The sequence below is a fragment of the Cricetulus griseus genome (genome assembly GCF_003668045.3).
Source record: "Cricetulus griseus strain 17A/GY chromosome 1 unlocalized genomic scaffold, alternate assembly CriGri-PICRH-1.0 chr1_0, whole genome shotgun sequence".
NCBI lineage: Eukaryota > Metazoa > Chordata > Mammalia > Rodentia > Cricetidae > Cricetulus > Cricetulus griseus.
In genome coordinates this window covers 231,213,125-231,230,895 of record NW_023276806.1, presented here as the reverse complement: position 1 = coordinate 231,230,895, position 17,771 = coordinate 231,213,125, and the positions used below count along the sequence as shown (strand labels likewise).

The 17,771-nt window shown below is 58.7% G+C and overlaps 3 protein-coding genes across 5 annotated transcripts; 2 read left to right on the top strand and 1 right to left on the bottom strand.

Moving 5' to 3' along the window:
- Window positions 1-25: 25 nt before the first annotated feature.
- Egfl8 (EGF like domain multiple 8) lies at window positions 26-3,067 on the top strand. The gene is made up of 8 exons (XM_035450665.1): window positions 26-1,381; window positions 1,584-1,706; window positions 1,788-1,897; window positions 2,005-2,100; window positions 2,198-2,368; window positions 2,464-2,540; window positions 2,645-2,798; window positions 2,929-3,067. Exons 1-8 carry the CDS (start codon window positions 1,281-1,283, stop codon window positions 2,970-2,972), a joined length of 876 nt encoding a protein of 291 aa, XP_035306556.1. The 5' UTR covers window positions 26-1,280; the 3' UTR covers window positions 2,973-3,067.
- A 17-nt stretch (window positions 3,068-3,084) lies between these two features.
- On the bottom strand, window positions 3,085-12,963 carry Agpat1 (1-acylglycerol-3-phosphate O-acyltransferase 1). Of its 3 annotated transcripts, none has more exons than XM_027388772.2 (7): window positions 12,826-12,963; window positions 5,886-6,085; window positions 5,530-5,663; window positions 5,047-5,222; window positions 4,815-4,910; window positions 4,625-4,697; window positions 3,085-4,221 (listed from the first exon to the last, which is right to left on the bottom strand). In XM_027388772.2, exons 2-7 carry the CDS (start codon window positions 6,074-6,076, stop codon window positions 4,037-4,039), a joined length of 855 nt encoding a protein of 284 aa, XP_027244573.1. In that variant the 5' UTR covers window positions 6,077-6,085; window positions 12,826-12,963; the 3' UTR covers window positions 3,085-4,036. The 3 variants fall into 3 exon arrangements, with proteins under 3 accessions (XP_027244573.1, XP_027244571.1, XP_027244574.1); XM_027388770.2 differs by lacking the exon at window positions 12,826-12,963 and adding an exon at window positions 12,581-12,718; XM_027388773.2 differs by lacking the exon at window positions 12,826-12,963 and adding an exon at window positions 12,477-12,497.
- Window positions 12,964-13,757: 794 nt separating this feature from the next.
- Window positions 13,758-17,694, top strand: Rnf5 (ring finger protein 5). The gene is made up of 6 exons (XM_027388774.2): window positions 13,758-13,975; window positions 16,374-16,392; window positions 16,601-16,713; window positions 16,802-16,856; window positions 16,961-17,078; window positions 17,155-17,694. The coding sequence occupies exons 1-6, from the start codon at window positions 13,836-13,838 to the stop codon at window positions 17,250-17,252; spliced, it is 543 nt and encodes a 180-aa protein (XP_027244575.1). The 5' UTR covers window positions 13,758-13,835; the 3' UTR covers window positions 17,253-17,694.
- The last annotated feature ends 77 nt before the right edge of the window (window positions 17,695-17,771 follow it).

Sequence of the window (17,771 nt, the reverse complement as noted above, 5' to 3'; positions counted from 1 at the left end):
GGGTGGGGATAGAAAGCCTGGGGCCTGGGTGTGCAGATGCCTGGGGTGGGGTGGGGACCCTTTGGTGCTTCCGTCCTCTCAATGCCCATTCTGTTTAGGTTCCTGACTCTCTGTGGGTTCTTTCCTGCTGGAGACAATTCTCTTCCTGTCCCAGCCTGGGGTTAGGGGGCTGAGCCCCAGGCTCTAGCGGTTTGGGCCTTGGCGTCATGGGCAGAATAGGCTGACCACCCCCGGCCCAGACAAGGGGGCTGAGGGTCAGGGTGGGCATGTGTCACGCCCCTTGACCTTTGTAGGCCAGGGCTGGGTGAGGGGCTGTACAGTGAGTCTCCCTTTGCCTGGGAGGAGGAATTTGGACTGAGACAATGAAGCCCTGTCTGTTCTGGCTTGGGGGTGGTGTCCCCCAGCCCCCAATAAATGCCATCAAGGGATGGAGGCCATTTTCCCCTGGTGCCCTGGGCACCCCTGCCAGTCTGTGACTGCTGTCTTTCCTCAGCTGATCTTGCCTGCTTGGCCCTCTCCCCGCCCTCACATTCTCCCACAGACTGTTAGTTTGAATGGGGGTGGGGTGCTGGTTGCTATTAGAACCAGGAACTTCTGATTTGAGGGCCTTCAAAGGTTTTGTAGGTCCTTCTAAGCAGCTCTGGGCTGAAGAGAGGGGCCTGAGACTGGGCGTCTTGTGGGAGGGGGCAGGGATAGGAGGCTGCTCTCTGGCCCGGCCCCTTTGCCTCTTCCAAGCCGGAGAGGCCCACCCACCAGTGTGAGCCGAGCGGCTGGTGCTGGGGCTACAGTCTCCCCTGGACGGGAAAACAGGTGGGGAGGATGGCACAAGGGGAAAGGAAGTCAGTGGTGTGAAGGATTGGGGCTGCGTGACCGTAGGGTGGGTATGAGCTGGGAGGGAGGGTTCCTGCGTGAAGGATGTGTCTGGGGCATTCGTGTCGGTGTGGGAGAATGGTGGTGGCAGGGATGCGTTTGATATGCTTGGGTTTGTGTGTAAGGTGCAGGCTGTGTGCAGTTTTGAAGGCAAAGCTCCAAGGGAGCACACAAAGGGTTGTGTGGGAGGGCTGGCCATGAGCTCTGGGGTAGAGTGAGCCTGCTGGACAGATAGATGATTTCCTAATGGCAGGCCGTGTCCGATTAAATGTACAGGCCTCTGGCTATGGGCCAGGTGAGTGGCTGTCATTTAGGAGACTGTTTTGGGAGGGTTGAGGCTAGAGAAGGCAGACAGAAGTGAAGAGCCTCCAGTAACTACTTGTCTGTAGCCCACAGCGTCTGGAAGAACCATGGGGCTCAGGGCTGAGCTGTGCGTCTTCCTAATTGGACTTTCATTCCTCCTGCTACTGATGTCAGGCGAGGGGCGCAAAAGAGGATCTTTCAAACAAAGGTGACCACAGCAAGTGCGGTTGGGCCAGGGTGAGGTCTTTGCTGGGGGCCAGGTTTGACAGGAGGCAAAACGAGATGGAAAGTTTAGAATGAGGGCAAGAGGCGAGAGGCCACGGAGCCTGGTTCAGCAGCTGCGTGGGGGGACTCCAGCTGCTGAGGGTGTGTCACACTCAGTGTCCCCCCCCCCCCGCGCGCGCCTGCAGTGTGGGGGTCTGCTCCAACCAGACGCTGGTGGTTCCGCTCCGCTACAACGAGTCCTACAGTCGGCCCATATACAAGCCCTACCTGACGCTGTGTGCTGGGATGCGCGTGTGCAGCACCTACAGGTGACTGGTGTCAAAGGGACCCCAACAAGCAAGCCCAGGATGGGCACCCAGAGTCCTGCCTGACCCGGTTCTGCCTTCTAGGACCACTTACCGTGTGGCCTGGCGGGAGGTGAGGCGGGAGGTACGGCAGACACACACAGTGTGCTGCCAGGGCTGGAGGAAGCCACACCCAGGAGCTCTCACCTGTGAAGGTGAGCCTGGGGCCTGAGGCCTTTGTGGGGGGCGCTGGGTGCTGCTGGGGGGCTGGCCCTGAGACCCGGCCTTTCCTAACTCCCTCCTCCTGTCAAATGTTCCCCAGCCATCTGCTCCAAGCCGTGCCTTAACGGAGGCGTCTGCGCCGGACCGGACCAGTGCGAGTGTGCTCCAGGCTGGGGAGGGAAGCACTGTCACGTGGGTGAGCAGGCTGGTCGCCCCACGGCGGGGGCGGCGCTGGGAGCCCCCACCCCCCACCGTGGCACCCGCCCCCCACCCCTCCTGTTTCTGGCTACTAGACGTGGATGAATGCAGGCCCAGCCTTTCGCTCTGTTCCCACGGCTGTCTCAACACCCCGGGCAGCTTCGCCTGCAGCTGTCCGCACCCGCTGCTTCTGGGTCCGGATGGGCGCACCTGTGCCGCGGGGCCGCTGCAACCCTCCACGAGCGCCAGCATCCTCAGTGTGGCGGGTGCGCGGGCATGGGGTGCGCGCGGGCCCGGCGGGCGGGCGGGCGGCCCGGGTCTCTGTGCTCGGCCAGGCCCTGCTCAGTCTCCTCTGTCCTAGTTCGGGAAGCGGAACGCGAGGAGCGAACCCTGAGGGAGGTCGCGGAGCTGCGCGTGCGCCTGGACCGCTTGGAGCAGGCGAGCAGCAGGGAGAAGCGGCAGCGGGGGGTGAGGGGGGAGTGTGGGGTGTGCATGTGCCCCCAGGACCCTGCCAGAACCCTGAGGCACCATTTCCCTTGCAGTGGGCCGCACAGGCTGGGGCCTGGGTCCGAGCAGTGCTGCCCATGCCGCCTGAAGAGCTGCAGCCCGAACAGGTGGCTGAGCTGTGGGGCCGGGGTGACAGGATCGAGTCCCTCAGTGACCAAGTGCTGCTGCTTGAGGAAAAGCTGGGTGCCTGTGAGTGCCTCCCACTCCTCCTCCAGAACTGAAGACAGCAGTGTCAAAGCCAGCATCTCACGCCTGAAGCCCTCCCCCGAGAACTGCTCCCTCCTGACCACAGCCATCTTGCCCCTTTGCCATTCACTAGGTGCCTGTGAGGACAACAGCCTGGGCCCAAACTTACACGGTTGACAAGAACTCGGCAGCAGCCTGAACCCCTGATTTATACGGAAACTGCAAACTGCGCTGTCTGGATTGGCAGATGGGGGTATCGACCACCGAGGCGCAAAGAGCCACAGAAAACTCCGGATCTCTTTTTCTTTATTCTCAGTTGCTTGCTGTTACCCAGATAATAAAAACCAACCACACAAAACTGGATTCCACCCGTTCCTTCTGCCCCCAGCCTACCTCCTGGGTCTTAGGAATGGGTCTAGAGTCGGAGGCAGGGGGAGTGAGTGGCCAATGCCACTGGGAGGAAATGAAAACTGCTCAGAGAGGGAGTCCCTCAAAAGAAAGAAATAAATTAAGTGCCCCCCCTCTCCCTCTCACCAGGGTCAGGTTCTTTCCCCCAAGGCCCCAGGGAACAGAGAACGCAGCTTCTAAGGTCCACCCCTGCAGAATTTGGTTAGATGGTGCCAGGCCAGGACCCTGAAGACCTCTACCAAGGGGACGGGGGAAGCAGAAATTGGCATCTGGAGTGTGCTCAGCCCTGGGCACAGGCAGGGGTGAGACTTCTGAGTTACAAGAGCCCAGCCCCACTGAGGGTGACAGTGTTGAGGAAGATCCCCAGGTGAGCCGGTGAGGAGTGTTCAGGCTCAGCTTCCAGCCACAGGATGAGGAGTCCTCACTAGCAGATGGGCCCACTCAGTCTGTGTGGCCCTCACTTGGGGTGAGGGGTGGATTGTTCCACAGAACACATGAGTCCATTGTCCAGTGTGGGGTGGAGAGGGAGAGAAGGCCACAAAGAGACCACTGGGGAGGGATGGGATGGAATGTCCCCCACCCTGGTATCCGATGAGCCACTTGACATGAGGGGGGGCAGCTGTCCCACAAGACAAGATGGCAGGCGGGGACCGGAGCGGAGAGTCCATGGGTGGGCAGGGAAAGGGCGTGGAGTGACTCTGTATCCATATTCACTTCAGAAGTTGAAGATTCCCAAAGGAGAGTAGGGAGTGGGGACCCAGGAAGGGGGCCTGGCCCTGCCTGAGGCGCTGGGTCAGAGGTGAGGGGACAAGATGGGAAGGGTAGGAGGAAGCTCAGAGCCGGGCCTCGCCCGCTCCCCCAGGCCTTTTCAGACAGTCACCGCCACCCAGGCCATCCGTGGAGATCTCCCGGAAGATGGTGAGCATGGAGTGCCGGACTCGGTCTGCCAGCGCGGGGACGTCATCTGGTCTCAGCCCTTCTGTGGGCACTGGGGGCAGCACCCGCACATGACATCGCCCTGGTGGGACACGCAACAGCATCATGGCGGGCTCGCTTGGTTCCAGCCAGCCGTAGTGCAATCCCGCTACTTCTTTGGGTCTCTCCTGGAAACCAGGATGACCGTTGCTCTGCTCGCCAGCTGCTGACAAAATCTCCAGACCCGTGTCCAGGCCTCCGCACGATTCCAGTGTGCGTGTGCGGTCAGGTCAGTGTTCAGGGCTGTTAGCCGTCCAGCTCTGCGCACGCCAGCTTCACTCCCCTCCAGACTGTAGCAGTCTCTCTCGGAGACTGTCCTACCTACCTGGCCTGTCCAGTGGGTACCTAAGGTCCCCCTGCCTCAGGGACATTCCTCAGCCTCCCATGAACTTTCTGGCCACGCCCTCCCCAGACCTGCTCGGAGCCCTTAAGCCAGGTGAGCTCACCCGAGGTGAAGCGTCGTTCCTTCTTGCAGTAGAAGTCTTGATAGGAGGACATTACTATGGGGACAATGGGAACCTGGGGGAGGCGAAGCCAGTGAGCGCAAGGGTCCTGGGGAGAGGGGAGGGAGGGAGGGAGGGAGGGAGGGAGGGAGGAGAGGGAGTCTGGGGACCGATGAGGAGAAAGCAGTGTCACCTGGGCCTGCACTGCAAGGTGGAAGGCGCCACGTTTGAAGGGCAGCATGGAGCCATTGTGGTTTCTTGTTCCTTCAGGAAAAACCCAGACTCTCACCTGAGGGGAAGAGGTCAGAAGAGACACATAGGGAGGGTCAGGGGCTGCCGCGCTCTAGTGAGGACATAGCAGGGACCATCGGCCATTCCCAGTCATCTACTCCCTAACCCCCAAATCCCCATCCCTGAAGACTCACATCCTGGGTGAGCAGGGTCTGGGCCACCTCAGACATGACACTGATGGCATCTCCCGTGCGTTTCCGGTCAATGAAGATGACTCCTGCCAGCCAGCAGGCCAGCCCGGCAGAGCCAGCCCAGAGTAGCTCGCGCTTGGCAATGGGCACACAGCGGTCTGGCAGCACCTCCATCATCCCTTGGCGGGGTGGGGATGGGTTAGGGTCAGGGTATAAGCAGGGTCAGAGCAGGCGCCACCCCCACTCCCACCCTGGGTCACCACCCACACAACTGAAGAGGAGTGGGCTGGAGAAGCCTGAGACAGCAAAGCTGACTGCAGGTGTGCACACCTACCCCTGCGGAGGGCACACCCACCCCAGGGAGAGGAGGCCTGAGCAGGGGGTGACAGTCAAGAGGAGGGGAACTGAGGGCCTCTAGGGAAACAGGTTTGGGGGTCAGAAGAGAAGGCTCAGCGAGAGGACTGGGGCCCTGTGATGAGGCCTCACCAAGCAGGTCGAGGGAGCTCTGGTGGTTGGAGACCACAACGTAGGGCTGCGTGGGAGGGAAGTGTTGAGCCCCCCGCACCTCCACTCGGATCCCATACAGGTATTTAATGTGGAGCAGCAGCAGACGCAGGATCCTGTGGGGTCAGGGCAGGGGGCCCAGTGGGATCCACTGGTGCTCACCCCCCGGTGCCTCTCTGCGCCCGCCTACCCACTCACTTCCTGGCCAGCTCTGCAGTCCTTTCCCCCACCCTCATCTCCGGGTTTGTGTTGGGTTCTTCTCCCCTGCAAATCTGCCACTCCCTTCTCGCCCTTGGGTTCCCTCAAGACCCACCCCTTCCACACCCTTGGCCCCGTACTTCATGTTCTCGACGTTGCGTCCCCGCACAGCACACACAGGGATTGCGAGTATAGCCAGGAAGAGGATCCAACCGTTGTAGAAGGCCATCTTGAAGAAATACTTGGCACAGGGGCTGCAGAACCACAGGGTGGACAGCAGGAGGAGCACTAGCAGCAGCAGCGCTGTCCAGGCCCCGGGCCACAGCTCCATTCTGGTCACCTGCAGGTGAAAGGAAGGAGCCAGGTTAACCAGGCACAGGAGGCAAAGCTGGGAGATGCTCCAAGAATGGGGAGGAACCCAGCCTGAGACCGCTGTCCACTGCAGCCCCAGGACTCTGGATACGGACAGACAAGAGCCCCAAACACCCACAACTCTCGGGTAAGTGATAAGGGAACCGCAAAGACACAAGCTGACACTTGTGGCTGGAAAAGACTTTTTTTTGAGGCAAAGTTACATTATAATCCAATCCAGACCTGGAACTCTGTAGCCCAGGCTAGTTTCTATTTCACAGCAGTCCTCTCTGTCTCCTACAGGCTGAGGCGACAGGCATGAGGCACCACGGCCCGCTCTGGGCAGACCGTACTGCCCACTCCCAATGGAGAGACAAGCACTGGGAATAGTAAATGCACACCGGACTCTTGAGGAGTCTGGGTGAAAAGCAGGCATATAAAATGTCCCTTCAACAACACCCCACTCCGTGTTGGGCCCTGTGCACGTTAGGAACCGGGACCACCACTGAACCTGATCACCTTCTGTCATTCCTCCCAGCTCGGTTAAATATACTGACAAAAAGGACTTCGCGGCTTCTTTTTACCTTTCTTATTGTAGTTATCAAAAGTTTAAAACTAAAGAGTGGCTCCATTTTATTTCTGGTGGACAGCGCTGTTTTATATAGTATGTTAAACCCTATGTATGGTCCATGTGATAGTTTACAAAGTAGTATTAGCATTATTGGTTTCACAGGAAATGGCTCAAGGAGGGGAAAGGGCTTACCAGAGGCCATGCAGCTCCTCAGCAGCAGTTTCTAGGTTAAACCTAAACCTCCTGTGCTCCCCAGCCCTGCTACGAACTGTCACTGTGTATACACACACACACACACACACACATCAGACAGCAGGCACTGTATACACACACACACACACACATCAGACAGCAGGCACTGTACACACACACACACACACACACACACCAGACAACAGGCACTGTATACATACATACATACATACACACACACACACCAGACAACAGGCACTGTACACACACACACACACACACACACACACACACACACACACACGACAGCAGGCACTATACACATACACACACACATCAGACATCAGGCACTGTATACACACACACATACACACACACAGCAGACAACAGGCACTGTATACACACACACACACACACACCAGACAGCAGGCACTGTACACACACACACACATCAGACAACAGGCACTGTACACACACACACACACACACACACACACGACAGCAGGCACTATACACATACACACACACATCAGACATCAGGCACTGTATACACACACACATACACACACACAGCAGACAACAGGCACTGTATACACACACACACACACACACCAGACAGCAGGCACTGTACACACACACACACATCAGACAACAGGCACTGTACACACACACACACACACACACACACACGACAGCAGGCACTATACACATACACACACACATCAGACAGCAGGCACTGTATACACACACACACACATCAGACAACAGGCACTGTATACACACACACACACAAACACACACACACACACACACACGACAGCAGGCACTGTATACACACACACACACACACACCAGACAGCAGGCACTGTATACACACACACACATACACACCAGACAGCAGGCACTGTACACACACACACACACACACACCAGACAGCAGGCACTGTATACACACACACACATACACACCAGACAGCAGGCACTGTACACACACACACACATCAGACAACAGGCACTGTACACACACACACACACACACACACACACACACACACACACACGACAGCAGGCGCTATACACATACACACACACATCAGACATCAGGCACTGTATACACACACACATACACACACACATCAGACAGCAGGCACTGTATACACACACACACACATCAGACAACAGGCACTGTATACACACACACACACAAACACACACACACACACACACACACACACGACAGCAGGCACTATACACATACACACACACATCAGACAACAGGCACTGTATACACACACACACACACACACACCAGACAGCAGGCACTGCACACACACACACACACACACACACACACCAGACAGCAGGCACTGTATACACACACACACACACACACCAGACAGCAGGCACTGTATACACACACACACATACACACCAGACAGCAGGCACTGTACACACACACACACACACACACACACACACACACACACACACACACACACACACACACACACCAGACAGCAGGCACTGTACACACACACACACATCAGACAACAGGCACTGTACACACACACACACACACACACACACACCAGACAGCAGGCACTGTATACACACACACACACACATCAGACAGCAGGCACTGTATACACACACACACACACACACACACATCAGACAACAGGCGGTAAGAAGAGGCTCATGTCAGAGATCAAAAAAACCCCAGGCATACAAAGATACATACATTCACACACATACACAAATTGTATGTCACTATTGTACCTAGTGACAATAAAGCAATGTAAATACATGTCTGAAAAACCTCCTCTTCTCCCCTGTGGAGTTCTTTATGACCCTACACCCAACATACCAATGCACTTCTACTGACAGGCAAACCCGGCCAACCATTCCTGTCCTCCTAGCCTCAGGGAGGCAATGTGGGCAAGCAGGTCTACTGAGAGATCTCACGAGAAAGAGCAGGAACTTGCAGTCACCTGCTAGGATGGGAAGAGCCCCAGGCAGAAGAGAGGCAAGCATGAAGAACCTGCCTTGTTCCTTTTCCTCTACTCTGCCCCATTGCCTGAGGCAGGGTCATGGCTCATAAGAAGGGTGTTCAGGGCCTGTGTCTCCTCCAGGCAGGTCAAAGGCTCTCCCTTCCTAAAACTGGACGGGCCTGGGAGGACACAGGAGCCCACCCCATCCTCCAGACTTTGTAAACTGTTCCATCCGGCGCCTTCAGTACCCTCCGTGTCCCTGCACGTGGCCACCAGACAGGCTTCTGTAACCCAAATCTGAACATTTCTCTGTCTCCAAAATTTTCTTCACTTCCTCAGACTGGCTTTGACCACACTGTTCCCTGTGGCTGGCAGGCCCTACCTCCTCCTATTGCTTCACACAGCTCAGCTCCACCTTTCAGAACCTTGCCAGGCCCATGTTTTCATTACAAATTTCTAGCATAGCCCTAAATGTCCTCAGCCTGGTGGGGACAATCTTCCTGAATGCTGGGACTATAGGTGTAGGCCACCACACCACGCTTTGTATGACAACAGTGGTTGTCAAGGTGGAGAAATAGAACTTCTGGCCTCACCCAGACGTAATGAACCCCGGGCACTGGGCCAGACTGTGTTTAACGTGCCTCCCAGGTAAGTCTGCTGCTCACTGGGCTTGAGCACTACTGATAGCAACAATGCACCTTGGGTAAAACGTTCACTGGTCTTTTCTGCTCACCTACTCCAGGCTGTGAGCAACCTCACCTTACATCTGCGCCAGACAGAAGCAGGTGCAGTGGGTGGCTCAGTAAATCTTGGCAAAGGGATTATAAGGCTGTAGTCACAACTCATCAGTTAATAATAGGCAATATGGTTTTTGTTTCCTTTCATTTTGCTTTTGCAGTGCAGGGCTTTTCACATGCTGGGCTACTCTGAGTTACACTTGCAGGACAGCTCTGATCAGAAACTAAGTAACTGCCTTCGTAAGGAATATTAGTTAGGAAAAGTCACCTCCCCCGAATACTGACAGCAAGCCTTACAGAAAGCCATGGGGAAGCCGCAGTGCAAACCAGAGTGGGACCAACACACCATCACTCTCTTGTCATCAAGTATGTGCCAGCAGTGCACAGTGGGCACAGACAATGGCCCCAAAGAAACCCGATGCGGGGGGCTTGCCACTGGACAGAATTACATTAACGATGCCACACAGACCACGGCAAGGGGAACGTATGTGAAGAGACACGCCAGGTGGTCAGCAAAGTAAAGCAAATGAGGGCCCCATGGGACACTAGGTGTGGGTACGAGGTCAGGGATTCCAGGCCAGCCTGGCTCTGTGAAACTGTCAAAAACAAACAAAAAAACACTTAGCTGGGCATGGTGGCAGACGCATTTAATCCCAGCAGACAGGAGACAGAGACAGATGGACTGTCGTGAGTCTGAGGTCAGCCTGGGCCACACTGAGAAACCTTGTCTCAAAACCTAACAACAAAATGCCTTGGGGAAACTGGAGAACAAACAATACTTGTATAACTCTTGGTCTGACAAATCATCTCAAGGCAGAAATATTTCAATATTTATAAACACATTGGGATGTCAAATGGGTTAGACGCGCATAGCTCACGTCAATCACACTGACAAAAGTTACGAAATAAATGGCAGGTCCTACGGTGTGTCACATCACTGGGCACATCTGTGGTGAGAGCCACATGTAGGAAAACAGGCCACTGGATCCCACACAGGAAGCATCCTGCACACTCCAGAGCTGTGGACGGGCCCTGCCAAACGAGATAAGCTAAAGCAAGCGTGTACAAACATAAAGCATGGAGGCGACATGGAGACATGCAACACGGAGAGCATGCCAAGTCCTCACACATTTGGACCGGGGCATGTCACCAACCGAACACAAAGCACGGACGTTAAGTACTAGGGCCGCTCTGACGGGCATTTAAACCTTCCCTACACGACACACAGCCCACATGTGGGAGCACAAGCGATCCAACCTGTCAAAGGCTCTGGGAGCCACTGGAGGGACGGACACCCTCCCACAAGACCCCGGCTCGCCCGCTCGCCCGCCCGGGTCTGCCCCAGCGTGGACGGCGGCGGAGGGGGCGGGAGGGGGCGGCTGTGGCCAGAGGCTAACGGGGCCTGACAGCTCCGAGGAAGCAGCCCGGCCTCCTCACCCGAGTCATGTGGGGCCAGCGGCAGGGGGAGTCCCTGTCCGCACCCCGGCCCCGGCCCCGGCGCTCCCTCCCCCGTGCAGGCCCGTGTCCCCGGCCCCGGCCCGGGCCCTCCCGGCCCGCTGCCCTCCCGCAGCCCCTTCCCCGCCCACACCTCCTCGGGGGGGCCTGCGGGTCGGGCCCCTCCCCAGCCAGGCTGCGGCGGCCGCGGCGTCTGTCGGTGCCGAGGGGGCGGCGGGGGCTGGGGACGTCCTAGCCCCGGCCGGTGGAGGGGCGGAGGGAGCGGGAAGCTGGGCCCATCGCGGTAGGGGCGGAGGGGGGCCGCGCCCCCGACACCCGCCTCCCTGCCTGCCCGCTCGCCCGCCCGCTCGCCGGCTCTGCGAGGCCCGGGACTGCGGCCGCTATCTCCCCCACCCCTCCCAGCGCCGCCGGCTTCCGGGGCTGGCCAGGAAGTGGGGGGCGATGATGGGCAGCGAGCCTGGCCAATCGCAGCCCCCGACACCAGCGTCTCCTCCCCCCCCACGCCGGCCGGGTTCCCCCCCCCCGGCCCCGCCCCGGGACAGCTCCGCGGGGCTCGCGGACGCGGGCAGCCGGCTGCACCGCTTGGCCGCCGGCTTCGGTCGGCCCGCCGGCTTGGGCACCTGCGCCCGGCTTCCCTGCGCTCCCCCCCGGCCTCGTCCGAGCCTCTCGGGCCGCGCAGGCAGCGGTCCGTGGAGGACCTCCTAAATCCACGCGTTCGGCTCGCCCTTGCCGCCCGGACTCGCGCCTCTCCCTGCCTCGCTCCGCAGCCCGCCCTCGGCCCTGGCTTGCTCGTCCTCCCGGCTCGCCATCCCCCCCACCCCATCCCACCCCACCCCACCTGTGTGGTCTGTGAAGATTCAGGGCCCCCGCCCCCCTACCTGCCGGCTGCGTCCTGCATCGCCCGGCCTGGGCCAGCCCCCTCCCAGCACAGACCCGGGCTGCAGGCTCGGTGGACAGCGCCGAGCCCGAGCCACGGGAGGCCGGCTTCCTAGGGGCGGCAGGAGCCCGGGCCGAGCCATGCAGCCTGCTGGCCTCAGGCTCGCACCCTGCTCCCCCCCCCCCATCAGTGTCAGGCTCGCCCCCTGCTCGCCCCCCTCCCGCCTCCATCAGTGTCAGGCTCGCCCCCTGCTCGCCCCCCTCCCGCCTCCATCAGTGTCAGGCTCGCCCCTTGCTCGCTTCAGGCTCGCCCCCCCCATCAGTGTCAGGCTCGCCCCTTGCTCGCCCCACCTGCCTCCATCTGTGTCAGGCTCGCCCCTTGCTCGCCCCCTCTGCCTCCATCTGTGTCAGGCTCGCCCCCCTGCCTCCATCAGTGTCAGGCTCGCCCCTTGCTCGCCCCCTCTGCCTCCATCAGTGTCAGGCTCGCCCCCCCCACCTCAGTCAGTGTGTCCGACCCCGCTGGCTCCCCGAAGCCTGTGCTGAGCGCCAGGCTCTCACCTGTCGGGGTTTGGAGCCACGGGCGCTTTCTATCGTGTGTGTCTCCCGCCCCGGGACACCTTTGCCCTGGATGAGTCCACACGGCGTGGTGGGAGGACTGTTACCTAATTCTGCGCCTTGGACCACACACTTTGGGTCACTGATTGTTGGAAGGGCCCCGGCTCTCGGAGCTGTGCGGCCAGGAAAAAGATCCAAAACTCTGCAGGGCAAGTGACAAGGAAGGGGCGGACCTACTCCATCCTGCCGCGGGCCACCCGAGGGGAGGGCCGGGCCCCCGGACGCCCACTCTCGGACGGTGGCGCCGGCCCTCCCGGGGTCACATCACACCGGGGGCGGCTGTGGCGGTCACCTAGAGAGGCCGAGCCGTCCAACCGCGGGAGCCGGGCTAACACCAGCGCGGCGCGCCGACGGCCGCACCATCCACTCGCCGGGCGAACCCCAGCTCTGCTCCCTGCTTGCCGAGGAGGGCGGGGCGGACCCGAGCGCTGCCCTCTGCGTCACCCAGGGAGCCCGGGGCCATCTTGAACCCCGCGACCCCGCTACCGCCGCCCTCTTCTCCCGAGCTCAGCACCGGCTCCTCTGCAGGCCTCGGCCAATCAGCGGCGAAGCAAACCGCCCAATCAAGCCGGGAGGGAGCCCCCGTCCGAGGACCCGGATGAGGCCGAGCCGAGGCCTTCGAACCCTCGGCCCCCCGCCAGCGGCGGCGCGGTTGCCATGGCGACGGGATGGAGTTGAACGGGGGGGGGGGGGGGGGACCGCCGGCGACTCCGCTCTCGCCGGGTTGGCGCGCTCGCCGCCCCTGCCCTCCCACCCCGTCCGCCTACTGCGCATGCTCGTTTCCCGTAGCCACGCCCCCCGTCGTGCCAGCCAATCATCGGACTTGGAACCGTACGCTCTGAAGTCCAATAGGAACCCGGACATTCTTCGAAAGCGGAAGAGAAGGAAAGAGAGCGGCTCCTAGTGGGCGAGTTCTGCCGGCCCGAGCCAATCCCGTCAGAGCTGTGGCTTTGACGGGCAGCTGCGTAAACGAATGAAGACCTCCCTGGCCGAGCTCATTATTACCAATCCCTCGGCACCGCATAGTGACTGAGGCTTCGCCAGCCAATCATCATCGTGCGAGGGCGGGACCCACACGTCCTTTTCCCGCCTCCGCCCTGTAGCTCAATCCCGTCCTTTGCCTCCTGCATGATTGGCAGGCGCCTCGACCAATAGTCATGAGAAAGCCTTGAAGTCTGCCCAACGACCGTGGGCAGGAGGCGGGCCTGGCGTGCTGGGGTGTGTGTGTGCGCGCTGTGTGAGCGTCTATGTGTGTGTGTCTGGGGGTGCCGAGGGGGACGTGGGGGCGAAGCACAACCGGCCATGGCAGCAGCGGAGGACGAGGACGGGGGCCCCGAAGGCCCAAACCGCGAGCGGGGCGGGGCGGGCGCGACCTTCGAATGTAATATTTGTCTGGAGACCGCTCGCGAGGCTGTGGTCAGCGTGTGCGGACACCTGTACTGGTGAGGGCCGCGCGGAGCGCGGGAGGGAGGGAGGGTGGGTGTGCAGAGGGCAGAGGGCAGAGGGCAGAGGGCAGCCGTCCGTCACACACGGGCACAGACACAGACACGCACACACGTACACATATATACATACATACACACAGACACGCACACACATATATACATACATACACACAGACACGCTCACAGACACAGACACGCACACACGTACACATATATACACACATACACACAGACACGCACACAGACACAGACACGCTCACAGACACAGACACGCACACACATATACATACACACACATACACACAGACACGCACACACTTATATACATACATACACACAGACACGCACACACATATACATACACACACACGCACACACTTATATACATACATACACGTACACACAGACATGCACACAGACACAGACACGCACACACGTACACTTACTTATATACATACATACACACAGACACGCTCACACGTATACATACATACACGTACACACAGACACGCACACACATACATACACGTACACACAGACACGCTCACACGTATATACATACACACACAGACACGCACACACTTATATACATACATACACATACACACAGACACGCACACAGACACAGACACGCACACACGTACACATATATACATACATACACGTACACACAGACACGCTCACACATATATACATACATACACACAGACACACAGACACATACACATATGTACACATACACACAGACACGCACACACATATATACATACATACATGTACACACAGACACGTTCACACATACATACATACACAGACACAGACACACATACATACACACAGACACGCACACACATATATACATACACACACAGACACGCTCACACATACACGTACACATACATACATACACATACATACACAAGACACACAGACACACACTCACAGACACACATATACATACACACACAGACACGCTCACACACATATATACACATACAGACACACGCTCACACAGACACACACTCACACACACCACACAGGCGCACACCCGGGAGGCCTGAGGTGGGCACTGGGGTCCCGGTGTGGGGAAAGCAGGGTGTCGGGAGGGGGTGGGGTGGGAGCGGGGACGCTGAGGTGTGGCCGAGCCCGAGGTTGACACAAACACACAGGACAGACTTTCCGGTCAGGGGAGCTGCTCCTCGTCAGAGGACGGCCGGACACAGGGACTGTGTGTGTGTCTGTGTGCTTGTGTGACAGAGTGTGTGCGTACGTGAGAGGGGTGTGAAGCCGGAGGGCAGAGGCCCTGTGAAGGGCAGACAGACAGAGGGACTTTGGCGCCTGATGTGACAGGAGGAGCAGCAGGGCTGTAAGGGAGGACGGAGCGGGGGCTGAAGAGAACCCTGTTGAGTTGGGAAATCAGGGTAAGAGGCAGAAAATAGACAGGCTGAGGCAGGGAGGTGCGCGCGCGTGTGTCACTGTGTGTGTGTCAGTGTGTGTGTGTGTATGTGCATGTGTGTGTGTGCGTGTGTCAGTGTGTGTGTCAGTGTGTGTCAGTGTGTGTGTGTATGTGCATGTGTGTCACTGTGTGTGTGTCAGTGTGTGTGTGTCAGTGTGTGTATGTGCGTGTGTGTGTGCGTGTGTGTGTGACACTGTGTGTGTGTCTGTGTGTGTGCGCGCGCGTGTGTGTCACTGTGTGTCACTGTGTGTGTCAGTGTGTGTGCGTGTGTGTCAGTGTGTGTGTCAGTGTGTGTGTCTGTGTGTGTGTGCGTGTCTGTCAGTGTGTGTGTCACTGTGTGTGTGTCACTGTGTGTCAGTGTGTGTCACTGTGTGTGTGTCAGTGTGTGTGTGTGTGTCACTGTGTGTCACTGTGTGTCACTGTGTGTGTCAGTGTGTGTGCGTGTGTGTCAGTGTGTGTGAGTGTCAGTGTGTGTGTCTGTGTGTGTGTGCGTGTCTGTCAGTGTGTGTGTCACTGTGTGTGTGTCACTGTGTGTGTCAGTGTGTGTCACTGTGTGTGTCAGTGTGTGTGCGTGTGTGTCACTGTGTGTGTCACTGTGTGTGTGTCAGTGTGTGTGTGTGTGTGTCACTGTGTGTGTGCAGACAGAGGGAGGGAGGGAGCAGAAACAATGTGTTGCACGGGAGAAGCCTGGGGCCCTGGGGACGAGGGCTGTTGTCGGGAGGGCTGTTGTCAGGAGGACGGTTGTTGGGAGAGCGGTTGTCGGAGAGCGGTTGTCGGCAGGATGGTTGTCGGGAGGACGGTTGTCAGGATGCCCTCGGTGACCGCAGGCTGTGGAGGCAGAAACAGCCGCAGTACCGGGGCGGCTGCTGCAGTGGGCACAGGGTGCCGGCTGTTTTCTGCCATGTGATGAGTTTTGTTTCTCTCCTCCTCCGTGTGCAGCTGGCCCTGTCTTCATCAGGTATGTGCTCCTGTGCTCCTGACATGGGCGGGGCGCGGGGTATGTGCTCCTGTGCTCCTGACATGGGCAGGGAGGGCGGGGAGGGCGGGGAGGGCGGGGAGGGCTCGGGGTATGTGCTCCTGTGCTCCTGTGCTCCTGACATGGGCGGGGAGGGCGGGGAGGGCTCCACGACCTTCGTGTGTCTGCAAACACTTTGTCTTTCCCGCAGTGGCTGGAGACGCGGCCAGACCGGCAAGAGTGCCCCGTGTGTAAAGCCGGCATCAGCAGGGACACAGTCGTCCCTCTCTACGGCCGCGGCAGCCACAAGCCGCAGGACCCCAGGTGAGAGACTGCACGCATTGCCTCCTGCCCATGTCCCCCATGTCCTGGGAGAGGGACACACGTGCTGATCCCCTCTCTCCTTCCTCAGACTGAAAACTCCACCGCGCCCTCAGGGCCAGCGACCCGCCCCGGAGAGCAGAGGGGTGAGTGTCCCTGCAGAGCCAGAGCCCGAGTGGCGTGGCATGCCGTGGCTGGCGTGGCATGCTGTGGTGTGGCGGGGTTTCCCTCACACTCCCTGCCTCCCCAGGGGTTCCAGCCGTTCGGGGACACCGGGGGCTTCCACTTCTCATTTGGTGTCGGTGCTTTTCCCTTTGGCTTTTTCACCACCGTGTTCAATGCCCACGAGCCTTTCCGGCGGGGAGCAGGTAAGAGCTTTCTTTCCCTGAGTCCCGGCCAGGGCCACCCCCCCCCAGCGCCCCCGACATGTCCTTTCTCCTGCAGGTGTGGATCTGGGACAGGGTCACCCCGTCTCCAGCTGGCAAGACTCCCTGTTCCTGTTTCTCGCCATCTTCTTCTTTTTCTGGCTGCTCAGTATTTGAGCTGTGTCTCCCCTGCCCACCTCCAGCTAGAGGAGAATCAGTATTGGGGTCCCTGCTGGCCCCGCCTTGCTTTTGGACCACCCCTCACTCCCATGACCTATGTCTGTTAGCTGAGGCCTCCCTCAGGGGGCAGTGGGAAGGAGTGACGAGTGAGCCTGGGTCGGGAGTGCCTGCGGCTCTGCCCTGCTGGCCTGGAGGCACAGCCATCCCCGCCCTGAAGGGGGACACCCTGGAGACAGGGGCCCAGTTCTCCTTTGTCCCCCCCCCCAGACTTCTTGATTGGATGTTTAAAGGTGGGCTTTCCCCGACTCCTCCACTTGTTGATTTAATTTAATTTTCCTCTCCCCACTGTCTGATATGAGTTCTGACTCTAATTGTGTCCTTTCCGCCCCTGGCTACCTCCTTTATTACAAATTCAATAAAAAAAATGAAATATATTGTTGGGAAGTCTCCCCAATCCTTCCCTTCTTCCTGGACAGGCACCTCTTCCATCCAGCCTGAATAGATGCTCGGTATGGT

Excerpts from the sequence above, each read along its gene's own strand:
- Egfl8 (XM_035450665.1), top strand. The coding sequence starts at position 1,281 with ATGGGGCTCAGGGCTGAGCTGTGCGTCTTCCTAATTGGACTTTCATTC. Across the intron at positions 1,382-1,583 it reads AGAGGATCTTTCAAACAAAG|TGTGGGGGTCTGCTCCAACC; the intron begins GTGACCACAGCA and ends GCGCGCCTGCAG. Across the intron at positions 2,101-2,197 it reads AGGGAAGCACTGTCACGTGG|ACGTGGATGAATGCAGGCCC; the intron begins GTGAGCAGGCTG and ends TCTGGCTACTAG.
- Agpat1 (XM_027388772.2), bottom strand. The coding sequence starts at position 6,076 with ATGGAGCTGTGGCCCGGGGCCTGGACAGCGCTGCTGCTGCTAGTGCTC. Across the intron at positions 5,223-5,529 it reads GAGCTCCCTCGACCTGCTTG|GGATGATGGAGGTGCTGCCA; the intron begins GTGAGGCCTCAT and ends CACCCCGCCAAG. Across the intron at positions 4,698-4,814 it reads ACCTTGCAGTGCAGGCCCAG|GTTCCCATTGTCCCCATAGT; the intron begins GTGACACTGCTT and ends CGCCTCCCCCAG.
- Rnf5 (XM_027388774.2), top strand. The coding sequence starts at position 13,836 with ATGGCAGCAGCGGAGGACGAGGACGGGGGCCCCGAAGGCCCAAACCGC. Across the intron at positions 16,714-16,801 it reads CACAAGCCGCAGGACCCCAG|ACTGAAAACTCCACCGCGCC; the intron begins GTGAGAGACTGC and ends CTCCTTCCTCAG. Across the intron at positions 17,079-17,154 it reads GCCTTTCCGGCGGGGAGCAG|GTGTGGATCTGGGACAGGGT; the intron begins GTAAGAGCTTTC and ends TTTCTCCTGCAG.